General features: G+C 41.6%; 1 protein-coding gene across 4 annotated transcripts in view; it reads right to left on the bottom strand.

Annotated features, from left to right (window-relative positions):
* NFAT5 (nuclear factor of activated T cells 5) overlaps window positions 1-13,612 on the bottom strand; it is a 150,540-nt gene that overhangs the window by 76,453 nt on the left and 60,475 nt on the right. For 3 of the 4 annotated variants that reach the window (XR_013634503.1, XM_073308338.2, XM_073308337.2), the window contains exon 3: window positions 1,041-1,599. Coding sequence is in view for 3 of the 4 variants with exons in the window: in XM_073308338.2 (XP_073164439.1) it covers window positions 1,041-1,599 (559 nt within the window). In the remaining variant the exon portion in view is untranslated. Of the gene's footprint in view, window positions 1-1,040; window positions 1,600-2,048; window positions 2,111-13,612 lie in introns of all 4 variants that reach the window. The other variant, XM_073308341.2, reaches the window with a different exon arrangement.

Here is a 13,612-nt window from a genome sequence, read left to right as displayed (position 1 = left end):
ATGGAACTGCAATGACCCTGGGAACACAGACTAAAGGCTGTTTCCCTTAGGAATATGAAAAGCTCATCTTTCCAGTCAGTCATATTTTAATGTTCACCATTCCAGTGATGAACATTAGAACACATTGCAAGCACATACATAAAAGTAAAAAATAAATCTACCCACTTGACTGCAGTATAAAACTAAGTACTAAAGAAGCCACAGATAAAAAAAAAAACAAACAAAAAACCCCCCAACAAACTATTGTAAACTCATGGACGTTTTCTCTCTCTAAAGCAACTACTGAAATGTATTTAGTAAACTGTGTGAAGTGGTAGAGATGAGAGACCACCACCCAGGCTTGCCCACATACGAACACACACATGCACACAACCCAGAAGCACAGAGAGAAACAGGATTAGAGATTTATTTCTGAAAATCAAATACAGAAGTGAGTTCACATGAAAAACAAAATTTGGTTCAGCAGATAATCTTAACATTTTATCAAATAAAAAGTGAAAGAAGACGTGTTAATTTAAATGCTGAAAAATCGTAACAAGCAATTAACTTCTATATCCATCGCTCTCTCTATTTGATAAATAGAAAGACAGACAGAAGCAGATAAAATGTATCAACTGAGATCCTCACATAAAAATCTGAACAAGGTATTTTTAGGAAGACAGTGTAGAACAGTTGTAAGATCTCTTCAGTACTTATAGCTCTTTTTAAATAGACTTTTTACAAATGGAGCCATAGAATTGAAAAGCTTTCTATCCTTTGGGAATCTCAATCCACTGGGGAAAAAAACTTGGATAATCTCACCAGTACTGGACTGAATAACTAACTAAGCTTAGAATATGTTATATTGCAATAAATCTTAGCTTTACTTCTCTGTAAAGCTTAGCAATTTTAGAAGAAACTTATGAGCTAAGATATAAAAGGGAAGGAGAGGCTGTGTTTATGTGAAAACCTGAGTAGAACACTTGAGAAAAGTCAGGAGTATGTTTTATTAGCTTGGTGTTACATATGGTGATAGAACTTTAAAAAATGTAGATACCAACCCATTTCCTGCTTTTGAGTTGCCTTTGCTGTCCGTGCTGAGCTGAGAAAGGACATAGTGAGGCGCTTTGGCACTGTCGGCATCAAATATATCCATGCTGGATCCTTCACAGTCTCGACGTTTGATCCCTGGCCTCTGCTTTGGATTTCGTTTGCGTGATTTACGTGGCACCTCAGTGTTATCATTGTAGGAACTGGTGCTCATGTTACTGAAGTTGGAGGGGGAATCCTCCATCCACATAATGCAGCTCTGCTCTGATTCCAATCCACACCCTTCATCTTGGCAGGACATCTGACTGTTATCCAGCAAATCCTCAGGTGGTGGTGAGATGTACAGGACTGTATGTCTCTTCGGCATTGATTGTTGCTGCTGGACTGTGTTACTGGTTAACTGCTTTTCACTTACCCCTCGGTTACTTACCCCCACGACTGAGGAGCAGCTCTCCACTTGCATAGCCTTGCTGTCGGTGACTGAGGTAGAGTAAATGGTAGGACTGGAAGAGGTGGTAAAGGAGCTGCAAGCACCGCCCATGGAGGAAGAGGAGGGAGCTGAAGAAGCATCTGCGGTGTACAATTCAGAAGTAAATACAAGATACATGTTTGCACCTGTGCTGGCTATAGCAGTCCCATTGAAATAATGTGATTTGTGAACTGATTTTTCCCCCAAATGAAAATTTGGAATTTGGTAAGTTTGAAAATGTAAATGCTTCAAGCAATACAAGGTCTAAGCAATACAATATTATTTTTGAAGTGTCCAAATGGTACTTAAACTTTTGAACGATAATCAGTTACGTTTTTAGTTAACTTTAGGTCATAAAAAAGGCTGCAAGCAAACAACAAGGCTTTTATTGCTTCAACTGGACTAATCATTTTATCTAAAACAATGGAAACCCCAATGCAAAATGTATGCCTGTAGTCCACATTCAATGCCAATTAAACCATTCATTATTAGAATTTTTTGAAAAGACGGGACTGTGCTTAGCCACAAAATATTAAAATAAGTTTCTAACCTATGAAGCAGAGAACTACAGGTCATTTTTAATGCAGACACTCCCTGCTTCAGAGGCAAATCCTGGAATAAAAATATGAGAAAATAAATGAGAAAATTGCTGCTGATTCCAGATATCAATTATAAAATGAGAAATAAAATATAAAATCAACTGAACTGTAGGCAAAATGGAACTGGTACCAGTCACTATGATATGGGTTGTTTATTGTGTAGGTTCAGAACAGGGACAAAACTGATTTGTAGCATGCTGAGCATGGAAAGATAAAAGGCCACTAGGAACTCAGAGGCTGAAGAAGTCATCATCAAATTACATACCCCCATCTCCCAAGAACTTGTTAGCTGGTCCCCTTAAATACAGAGTTAAAAGCCATATAGAACCAATGAGGGGACAGAACTCTTAGTTCAATCATGCCTCAGTGTCCTCAGAGACATTAATAGAGTCCTACACCTATCTACCCACCTACTCTAGCAAAAATTATTTGACTAACTAAACTGGGAACCCTACAGATCAGACTGCCCTTGATACAGGAAAGCAGGACTAAGGGTTCAACAACAACAACAACAAAAACAGAAGATTTTTGAAGAGCAACAGGGTCATTTCTGCTAAAGATTTTTTTTAAAATAAATCTCTCAAAACTTGACATATCAATCAGCAAGTTAACAAAAACAAAGAAGGTTAAAATTCAAATAGATGTTTTCAATGATAGTAGCTTATTGCAGAACAACTCACAGAACTTCACGTTTTACATCAGATTGTAAACCCTCCAGGGAAGGAACTATTTTCTTCTGTTTTTATAGTGCTGACCACACCAAAACTCAAGCAAAAATACCACCACCACAAACTTCAAAGGGAAATAAACCTACACTGGAATATCATAGCTGAATAGTCATTATTGCAGTGCAAAGAGTAATATCTGCTGTAAGGAGGAAGTTAGGTTTTTTGAGGGGTTTTAAATCCAAAGACAGGAGTCTCTGATAAGCCACTCAAATGATGAAATTATTTCCATAATGTGGAAATTCAGTTAATTAATCTGTATTCTAACCATCTTGGACCACGCTGAGGAAATCTCAGAGAATTAAAAAAGGGGAAAACACAGTTTTTTGTTTAACCATGAAGTGAATATTTATTTTCAGGTATAGTAAAAATGAGAAAATCATACAAAACCCCTGTGTATTTGTGATTAAAATTGAAGCATCAGAACCATATGAAGAGTCATTAAAAATGAAGGCTGTTTTTAAAACAAAAAAACTTAGATGTTTTTCTGTTCCAAGTGAAATGAAAAATAATCCCTGTCTGTGGTTAAGTTTTAAGAGAAATTTACTTGTCAGTACAGTTTATCAATAAATTACTCTTTTGGCTATGTAGAAAGAGACTCCCTTCCTCCACCTCCTGGACAAGCTGAATGATACCAGTTCCATTTTCCAGTTTGTTCCTTGGTAAATGTAGTGGCTGAAGCTGGAAGATTCAGTCACTGTGAACTGCATTCAAATTTAAAGACAAATTTATCTGTTTTGTAGCATGCATTAATACAATGCTTCTTCTGTAGAAACATTTATAAAATTGGAAAAAACTTCTTCATCTAGATATTAATTTCAGTGACAATATTTAGGAGCTGATTTGCAACCACTTTGAGCTGAGAAAGATTGCTACCATACATGTTTTTACCTTGTTTAGTTAGCGGCAACAGCATTAGTTTTCATTTAGTATTTGTAAACTCACCCACATAGAAATAAGAGTGTGCAGCACGCACCCGGCACGTGTGCTGCATGCAAGGTTTGCAAGTGGAATACATGAAGCATTCAGCAATAATGCTGCAGACTGGTCCTGCAGCAGAGCAACATTTTCCCTTCTTAGGTATCAATCCATTTACAGATTGAACGAAACACCATGCACATCCAGAATGCAGAATATGAACATGTCATGGATCCCTGCCCATGACAAACATTTTAACTGGAGTAATAAACAATTACACAGCTGACCCTTGAGTCACATAACAAAGTTCTAAAATTGGGATAAAGGTGATCAGCCTTCTGCAGAATTTAGTGTTAAGGATTACTTGTGGAAACATTTTGTAGCAAATATTGAAGTAAACATTAAAATGAGCTCTTCTAAAGAAGCATTCATGTAAAAAACCAAAGCAGCAGAATTTAGCACTTTATACATGCAAGTCTGCACTGGGACAGGTATACCAAACGGTGATCATATCCTGCATTTAAAATAGAAACCCTAGAAACCCAACAGATGAATTTTATCTTAATTTTTGTGGAAAAAACTTTTGGCACGCGGCCCATCAGAGAAAGCTGCTGGGGGCTGCGGGAAGCAGTGGCCAGCACATCCCTCAGTCCGCGCCGCTTCCCACAGCCCCCATTGGCCTGGAATGGTGAACCGCGGCCAGTGGGAGCTGCGATGGGCTGAACCTGCGGACGCTGCAGGTAAACAAACCGTCCGGGCCCGCCAACGGCTTTCCCTGACGGGCTGCGTGCCAAAGGTTGCTGATCCCTGATGTAAACAATATTATTTATTAGCACAAAGCAAAATAGCTGGTAATGCTGTCTGAGGTCACCAGCGAACAATATTTCAAACTTTAATCATAAATACTACCAGGTTCCAAAACAAATTTCCTCTGTATTTTTAAGAGAATTTGAAGGAAATATATATTCTCCTAGAGGGACCAGTTGCACTGTATTCCAATTAGCAGGGATGTCCTGTGTATTGGTAATGAGGGAAACAAATGGCAAGCTAAACGAATACTGTTTAATACAATCCAAATATCCTTCTCTTTTGCTATATATTCTCAAAAGTATTCAAATATCATCCGTTAATATGCAACTGTTAAAATATATGTATAGCTTTGTGAAGTTCAGTGTTTTTCCGATCATACCTCAAAAATATACAAACAGCAGCACGAGGATCACTTCAATCACAGAAGCAGATCATTTATATTCTGCCCTTATACAAATCCAGGCAAATTTGAAATGTATTTTTGAGGATAAATCAGTGTAAATGTGCTTTCTAAACATTTCAAGTTATGCCACTACTAAAAATAATGCAAGTATTTCGTGTTTAGAGGTAGAGCCAATAGGTCTCCAGCCAATTTATCCTCTTCCTAGTTTAAAGTGTAAACAAGTATGATCAGCCAGGTATGAATTCATGAAGTTACTATAATGAATAACAAATCAACATATTTTACATAATTTCATTGTGTTTTTTAACTCTAAATATATTTGGAGCCAGTGACAATCTATGCATATATCTTATACACAAAAGGGATCCCTTGGTTGAATATGCTGCATTTAAACATTCTTTATTCCAAGTTTTCAATACTTTAATCTTCATTGGTCCTGTTTTAAAACTTGAGAGCATTTTTCCATTTCCTACCTTTTCAGAAATTATCCAACAGAAAAAGGAATTGTTCCCAAGAATACAGGAATTGAGCATTGTCATACATATAAAGGGAAGGGTAAACACCTTTAAATCCCTCCTGGCCAGAGGAAAAACCCTTTCACCTGTAAAGGGTTAAGAAGCTAAGATAACCTTGCTGGCACCTGACCAAAATGACCAATGAGGAGACAAGATGGGGGCGGGGGGGGGGGGAGGAGAGGGGGAGAAACAAAGGTTCTCTCTGTCTGTGTGATGCTTTTGCCAGGACCAGAGCAGGAATGCAGGTCAGAACTCCTGTAAAGAGTTAGTAAGCAATCTAGTTAGATATGAGTTAGATTCTGTTTTGTTTAAATGGCTGATAAAATAAGTTGTGCTGAATGGAATGTATATTCCTGTTTGTGTGTCTTTTTGTAACTTATGGTTTTGCCTAGAGGGATTCTCTATGTTTTGAATCTGATTACCCTGGAAGGTATTTACCATCCTGATTTTACAGAGGTGATTCTTTTACTTTTTCTTTAATAAAAATTCTTCTCATAAGAACCTGATTGCTTTTTCATTGTTCTTAAGATCCAAGGGTTTGGGTCTGTGTTCACCTATGCAAACTGGTGAGGATTTTTATCAAGCCTTCCCCAGGAAAGGGCATGTAAGGCTTGGGGGGATATTTTTGGGGGGAGACGTTTCCAAGTGGACACTTCCCCTGTTCTTTGTATAACACTTTGGTGGTGGCAGCTTCTAACCTAAGCTGGTAAGAAGAAGCTTAGGGGGTCTTTCATGCAGGTCCCCACATCTGTACCCTAGAGTTCAGAGTGGGGAAGGAACCTTGACATGGTAGCAGAGCGGTGGAATTAATCTGAAATCATTTTGAGATTTTGTTTTTAAACCAGAAACACAGAAGGATTAAAAGAAGGATTTTAAAAGATTTTAAAGGGTTTTGTAAAAGGGGACAAAGCAACAAGCATAACAAAAGGGATTTGTCTTTTGTGAGCTGGAGTTTTCTCTACCTAAAGGCAGGGTAGTTAACCTCCTGCAGGGAAATTCACAAGTTCTTCACAGACCTGAAGAGGTGGGTTGTTTTTTTTTAGCTAGGAGCAACTAGAGGGTTTTTCTGTCTCTTTGCCTGGAGACAAAGGTGTTAGGTTTTGTTTTTTTTTAAAAGGATTTTTCCCGCAGGCTGACAATCACTATCAGAGAACATCGGTATCCAGGTACAGCACAACCTCTTTTTTTTTTGACAAGCCAAGTTTTTGTTTGTTTGTTTTATTTCTAACCCTCCGGTGTAAAGTTAGTTAAAAACAGAGAGGCAAACATGACAGAGCCCAAGGCAGAAACAGCCAAAGAGACTGCCCACAGGAGAGCTATGGAGGCAAAGGAAAAAGAAATGGAGGAGACGAAAAAAGAGAGGAAGCATGAACTGGAGTTGGAGAAGGTAAGGGCTGAGCGGAATCTACTGGATAACCCTAACCATCCTTCCCCAACAATCCACAAATGGGAGCGACTGTGTCCACAGTATGATGAATCCAGTGATATCGCTGAATATTTTCTCACCTTTGAGAGACTGTGCGCACTCCATAAAATTCCTGAAGCTCACAAGATGACCACCTTGATCGCAAAATTGACTGGAAGAGCTCTGGACATATTCAATAAGATGCCTATTGATGAAGCTTCTAACTATAATAAGTTCAAGAATTTAGTTTTAAAGCAATTTCAAATTACACCTGAAATGTATAGAGTAAAATTCCGAACCCTTAAAAGAGGGCCTGGACTAAGTAATGTGGCTTATCAAACCAGATGAAGGATCTGTTAGATAAATGGGTCCAAGGAAGGGGTGTTAGCAGCTTTGAAGGAATGTGTGATTTGATAACTCAGGAGCAATTCCTGAATATGTCCAAGGAGGAAATAAAACAGTGTTTATGGGATAAGGAAATGGACTCAGCAGAAAGTCCTGCTTCTTATGCTGAGCGATACGAGCAGTCCCAGACCACCAGAGAGGCAGGGCAAGCCAGAACAAAATGGGTGGAGGGAGGAGAGAGGAACAACTCTGGTCGCAGTTAGAGCAGATACCAGAATGGAGACTCTCAGACCACACCCTACTACCGGGGGCAGCCCAAGGCCCCAACTACACACTAAGGAATACTCCAGGCACCTTATCGTCCTGCCACACCGTTCTCCAGCAACCCACCTCGCCCCAGTGACCCGTCAGCTGGATGAGGATTTAAATGTAACGAGCCGAGGCATATGAAGGCCAACTGCCCCAAGAACCCCAACAGATTACAGTTCATTGCACCAGAATCACACCAGAGGTCCTCAGGCCCAGATACCTCCCAGATATCCTGGGAGCGGAGGGAAACTGTGAGTGTGGGCAGGAAGAAGGTCACCGTGTGGAGGGACACCGGAGCAAAAGTGTCGGCTCCCCATGCTTCCTTAGTGGACCCCAATTTAATCAACCCAGAGATCCAAGTGACAATTCAACCCTTCAAGTCCAACTCTTTCAATTTGCCTACAGCCAAGTTGCCTGTCCAGTACAAGGGCTGGTCAGGAACGTGGACTTTTGCAGTATATGACAATTATCCCATCCCCATGCTGTTGGGGGAAGACTTGGCCAATCATGTGAAGCTAGCCAAGAGGGTGGGAATGGTCACCCGTAGCCAGGCTAAGCAAGTCATCACGCCTAGCTCTGTTCCGGAAACTTCTACCAGGACCTGGTCACAGGTGATGGAACCAGACCCCACGGCAACGTCTGCAACAGCAGCAGTGGATCCAATCCCAGAGACCCAGACAGAGCCAGCCCCAGAACCGGAACCGGTGGAACAACCAGCACCTGAACCATTGCCCGCACTGAATCCAGTACTTGCAACCCCAACACCAGAGGGCCCCACTGAACCTGAACCGGCAGCAGCTGATAACCCTACACCAGAGGCTCAGCTGGAGCCTGAACCCCAACATAGTGCACCAGTGGAGAGCGGTTCACAGTCAACAGAAACAGCCCCATCCCCTACATCGCTTCCAGGGGGACCAAGCCTAGGTCCACAATCCAATGAGGAACTGATGTCTCCAGCATCAAGGGAACAGTTCCAGACCGAACAGGAAGCAGATGAAAGCCTCCAGAGAGCTTTGACGGCAGCGTGGAGCAACCCACCGCCTCTCAGCTCTTCTAATCGATCCAGGTTTGTTATAGAAAGAGGACTTTATACAAGGAAACTCTTTCTGGTGGATACCAGGAAGACTGGCATCCTCAGAGACAGTTGGTAGTTCCAACTAAGTACCGGGGGTCAAGCTCTTGAGCTTAGCCCACGATCATCCTAGTCGTCATGCTGGGGTGAACAGGACCAAAGACCATTTGGGGAGGTCATTCCACTGGGAGGGAATGGGCAAGGATGTTTCTACTTATGTCCTGTCTTGTGAGGTATACCAAAGAGTGGGAAAACCCCAAGACCAGGTCAAAGCCTCTCTCCAGCCACTCCCCATCACTGAAGTTCCATTTCAGCAAGTAGCTCTGGATATTCTGGGTCCTTTTCCGAAAAAGACACCCAGAGGGAAGCAGTACATACTGACTTTCATGGATTTTGCCACCCGATGGCCGGAAGCAATAGCTCTAAGCAACACCAGGGCTAAAAGTGTGTGCCAGGCACTAGCAGACATTTTTGCCAGGGTAGGTTGGCCCTCCAACATCCTCACAGATCAGGAACTAATTTCCTGGCAGGAACTATGAAAAGCCTTTGGGAAGCTCATGGGGTCAATCACTTGGTTGCCACCCCTTACCATCATCAAACAAATGGCCTGGTGGAGAAATTTAATGGAACTTTGGGGGCCATGATACGTAAATTTGTAAATGAGCACTCCAATGATTGCGACCTAGTGTTGCAGCAGTTGCTCTTTGCCTACAGAGCAGTACCACATCCCAGTTTAGGGTTTTCACCATTTGAACTTGTATATGGCCGCGAGGTTAAGGGGCCATTACAGTTGGTGAAGCAGCAATGGGAGGGGTTTACACCTTTTCCAGAAACTAACATTCTGGACTTTGTAACCAACCTACAAAACACCCTCCGAACCTCTTCAGCCCTTGCTAAAGAAAACCTACAGGATGCTCAAAAAGAGCAAAAAGCCTGGTATGATAAACATGCCAGAGAGTGGTCCTTCAAAGTAGGGGACCAGGTCATGGTCTTAAAGGCGCTCCAGGCCCATACAATGGAAGCGTCATGGGAAGGGCCATTCATGGTCCAAGAGCACCTGGGAGCTGTTAATTATCTCATAGCATTCCCCACCTCCAACCGAAAGCCTAAGGTGTACCATATTAATTCTCTAAAGCCCTTTTATTCCAGAGAATTAAAGATTTGTCAGTTTATAGCCCAGAGAGATGACACTGAGTGGCCTGAAGGTGTCTACTATGAAGGGAAAAGTGCTGGTGGCGTGGACCTCTCCATGACCCTTGGGCATATGCACCGACAGCAGATCAAGGAGCTGTGCACTAGCTACGCGCCGACGTTCTCAGCCACCCTAGGACTGACTGAACGGGCATACCACTCCATTGACACAGGTAATGCTCACCCAATTAAAGTCCAACCTTACCGGGTGTCTCCTCAAACTCCTAAAATTGCTATAGACCGGGAGATCCGGGATATGCTACAGATGGGGGTAATCCGCCCCTCTGGCAGTGCATGGGCATCTCCAGCAGTTCTAGTTCCCAAACCAGATGGGGAGATACGTTTCTGCGTGGACTACCGTAAGCTAAATGCTGTGACTCGCCCAGACAACTATCCAATGCCACGCACATATGAACTATTAGAGAAACTGGGATGGGCCCAATTCATCTCTACCTTGGACTTAACCAAGGGGTACTGGCAGGTACCGCTAGATGAATCCGCCAAGGAAAGGTCAGCCTTCACCACACATGTCTGGCTGTATGAATTTAGTGTACTCCCTTTTGGGCTGTGGAATGCACCCGCCAACTTCCAAAGACTTGTAGGTGGTCTCCTAGCAGGATTGGGAGAATATGCAGTCGCCTACCTTGACGATGTGGCCATATTTTCGGATTCCTGGGCAGAACACCTGGAACATCTACAAAAAGTCTTCGAGCGCATAAGGGAGGCAGGACTAACTGTTAAGGCTAAGAAGTGTCAAATAGGCCTAAACAGAGTGACTTACCTTGGATACCAGGTGGGTCAAGGAACTATCAATCCCCTACAGGCCAAAGTGGATGCTATCCAAAAGTGGTCTGTCCCAAAGTCAAAGAAACAGGTCCAATCCTTCTTAGGCTTGGCCAGATATTACAGGTGATTTGTACCGCAATACAGCCAAATTGCCACCCCACTGACAGACCTAACCAAAAAAAAACAGCCAAATGCCATTCAGTGGACCGAAGAGTGTCAGAAGGCCTTTAACCAGCTTAAAGCGACACTCATGTCTGACCCTGTGCTAAGGGCCCCAGACTTTGACAAACCATTCCTAGTAACCACAGATGCGTCCGAATGTGGTGTGGGAGCAGTTTTAATGCAGGAAGGACCGGATCAAGAATTCCATCCTGTAGTGTTTCTCAGCAAGAAGCTGTCTGAGAGGGAAAGCAATTGGTCAGTCAGTGAAAGAGAATGTTACGCCATTGTCTATGCTCTGGAAAAGCTACACCCATATATTTGGGGACGGCGTTTCCACCTGCAAACCGACCATGGTGCGCTGGAGTGGCTTCATACTGCCACGGGAAATAACAAAAAACGTATTCAGTGGAGTTTAGCTCTCCAAGATTTTGATTTCGACATCCAACACATCTCAGGAGCTTCTAACAAAGTGGCTGATGCACTCTCCCGTGAAAGTTTCCCAGAATCAACTGGTTAAAATCATCCTTGAGATGTGGAAAATATTGTTAGTCTTTATATACTTGGTAGTATATTTAGAGGTGCAGGTGTCTAATTAACTCTGTTTTCTCCTCGAGCTCCAGGAAGAAATCACAGCCAGCGTTTCACCCTACCTGTGATTTGGGGGACTTGTCATAAATATAAAGGGAAGGGTAAACACGTTTAAATCCCTCCTGGCCAGAGGAAAAACCCTTTCACCTGTAAAGGGTTAAGAAGCTAAGATAACCTCGCTGGCACCTGACCAAAATGACCAATGAGGAGACAAGATACTTTCAAAGTTGGGGGGAGGGAGAAGGGGGGGGGGGAGAAACAAAGGTTCTCTCTGTCTGTGTGATGCTTTTGCCAGGACCAGAGCAGGAATGCAGGTCAGAACTCCTGTAAAAAGAGTTAGCAAGCAATCTAGTTAGATTCTGTTTTGTTTAAATGGCTGATAAAATAAGTTGTGCTGAATGGAATGTATATTCCTGTTTGTGTGTCTTTCTGTAACTTAAGGTTTTGCCTAGAGGGATTCTCTGTGTTTTGAATCTGATTACCCTGTAAGGTATTTACCATCCTGATTTTACAGAGGTGATTCTTTTACTTTTTCTTTAATAAAAATTCTTCTCTTAAGAGCCTGATTGCTTTTTCATTGTTCTTAAGATCCAAGGGTTTGGGTCTGTGTTCACCTATGCAAATTGGTGAGGATTTTTTATCAAGCCTTCCCCAGTAAAGGGCATGTAAGGCTTGGGGGGATATTTTGGGAGGAGACGTTTCCAAGTGGGCACTTCCCCTGTTCTTTGTATAACACTTTGGTGGTGGCAGCTTTTAACCTAAGCTGGTAAGAAGAAGCTTAGGGGGTCTTTCATGCAGGTCCCCACATCTGTACCCTAGAGTTCAGAGTGGGGAAGGAACCTTGACAAGCATACAACAACCAGAATGTCAGAAAAACCCCACTTGTATCCTGCAAAATCAGAGTACAAACACAGGCCTTTCCCAATTTAAGCATTTTCTTTTTGATTTAGAGTGTAAATTATTCACTGTAGAGACACATTAGGCTACTATTCTTATCTGATAGCTTAGTTACCTGTGCTTTAACAGTGCTTTCCAAAACCCACAAATATTAAATTTTGTTTACTTAGATATTGTTACTATATTCTGTATTTGCACATTTGAAATAAAGATTGAATATTAGTAAGACTTAGCTACAATTTTCTTAAAATTATTTTAGAATTAAAATTTTATAGGATATAAGCCAAGTGCATTTTTTGATGGGGTATGCAGCCACGGGACCATAAATGCTAATAAAACAGGTCTGCAAGTGTATTTTGTATTTAAATCCTTTCAGATTAGAGTATGGTGGATCATTGTTAGAAACTAAAACCCTTCAAGCTATTCTGAGCTTCACTTCTACTCGATATGAAGTTAGTAGAAAAGAAGAAACTAACTTTCATAATCTGTTGCCTCCGCTCCTGCAAATATTTCTGCATAAAGCCAAACAGATTGATACAGATCAAGCATTTTAACACAAGGCATTTCCTGTTCCCTTTCAGGCAACACAATTTACACATTAATAGTCAGATGCAGTTCTATAGTTTGTAAATGAAAGAACCTAAACTAACCAAGAACTGTAACTTAACATATTTGGTCAGTGCTGGAGTTTATAATAAAAATCAAGAACAAACATCTATATCTCTGCACTATTTCTAGAAGGACTGATGCATAATTTCTAGTTGGTCATAGCATCAGTTCACTCATGTTTGCTTCCAACAAGCTGAAAGCTGCCTATTAGTCCCAAGTGACGATCTCACTTTCAGGGCAGTAAAACAGTGTTATTTTCATAGCCTCTTCTTTCTATGAATTGGAATAATTTAGGTTCTTTCTGAAAATAAAAAGCAGCCAGAAAGCAGACAGTGGGAAAATAGGATGCAGTGTCCATGTGGCACAAATGCATGCTGCTAAATTCACAGGCTAGTATCAGGAAGATTGGGAATGCAAAGCTAAGAGCATCCCCATGTACAAATTAGTGCTGGATTTTGTTTTACAACAATTTGTTTATTGAAAAGGAAAGAAACATTAGCTCCTGAATTACCGACTAAGGCCACATTATATATTTCTATAATTCTGTGAAGTCAAACAAGACTTTCAGCCTTTAAAATAATTATGGGGGGTGAGATGATCACTGCTTGCCATGGAGGGAGTTGCAGTCTTTGAAAATAGCTTAAGAGGAGCCAATCCTTGTTCCATGAAATCCTTGTTCACTCTCTTCAAAGAAATCCTTCACTACTACAAGAATTTACAAACCCTCAAAAAGAAACAAATGCCTTACTACCGACATGCAATGTGAGTCACATCCCACAG

The sequence above is a fragment of the Lepidochelys kempii genome, chromosome 12 (assembly GCF_965140285.1).
Source record: "Lepidochelys kempii isolate rLepKem1 chromosome 12, rLepKem1.hap1, whole genome shotgun sequence".
Lineage (NCBI taxonomy): Eukaryota > Metazoa > Chordata > Testudines > Cheloniidae > Lepidochelys > Lepidochelys kempii.
Note: the sequence above shows the minus strand (reverse complement) of the source record. Positions and strands in the feature narration are given on the sequence as shown.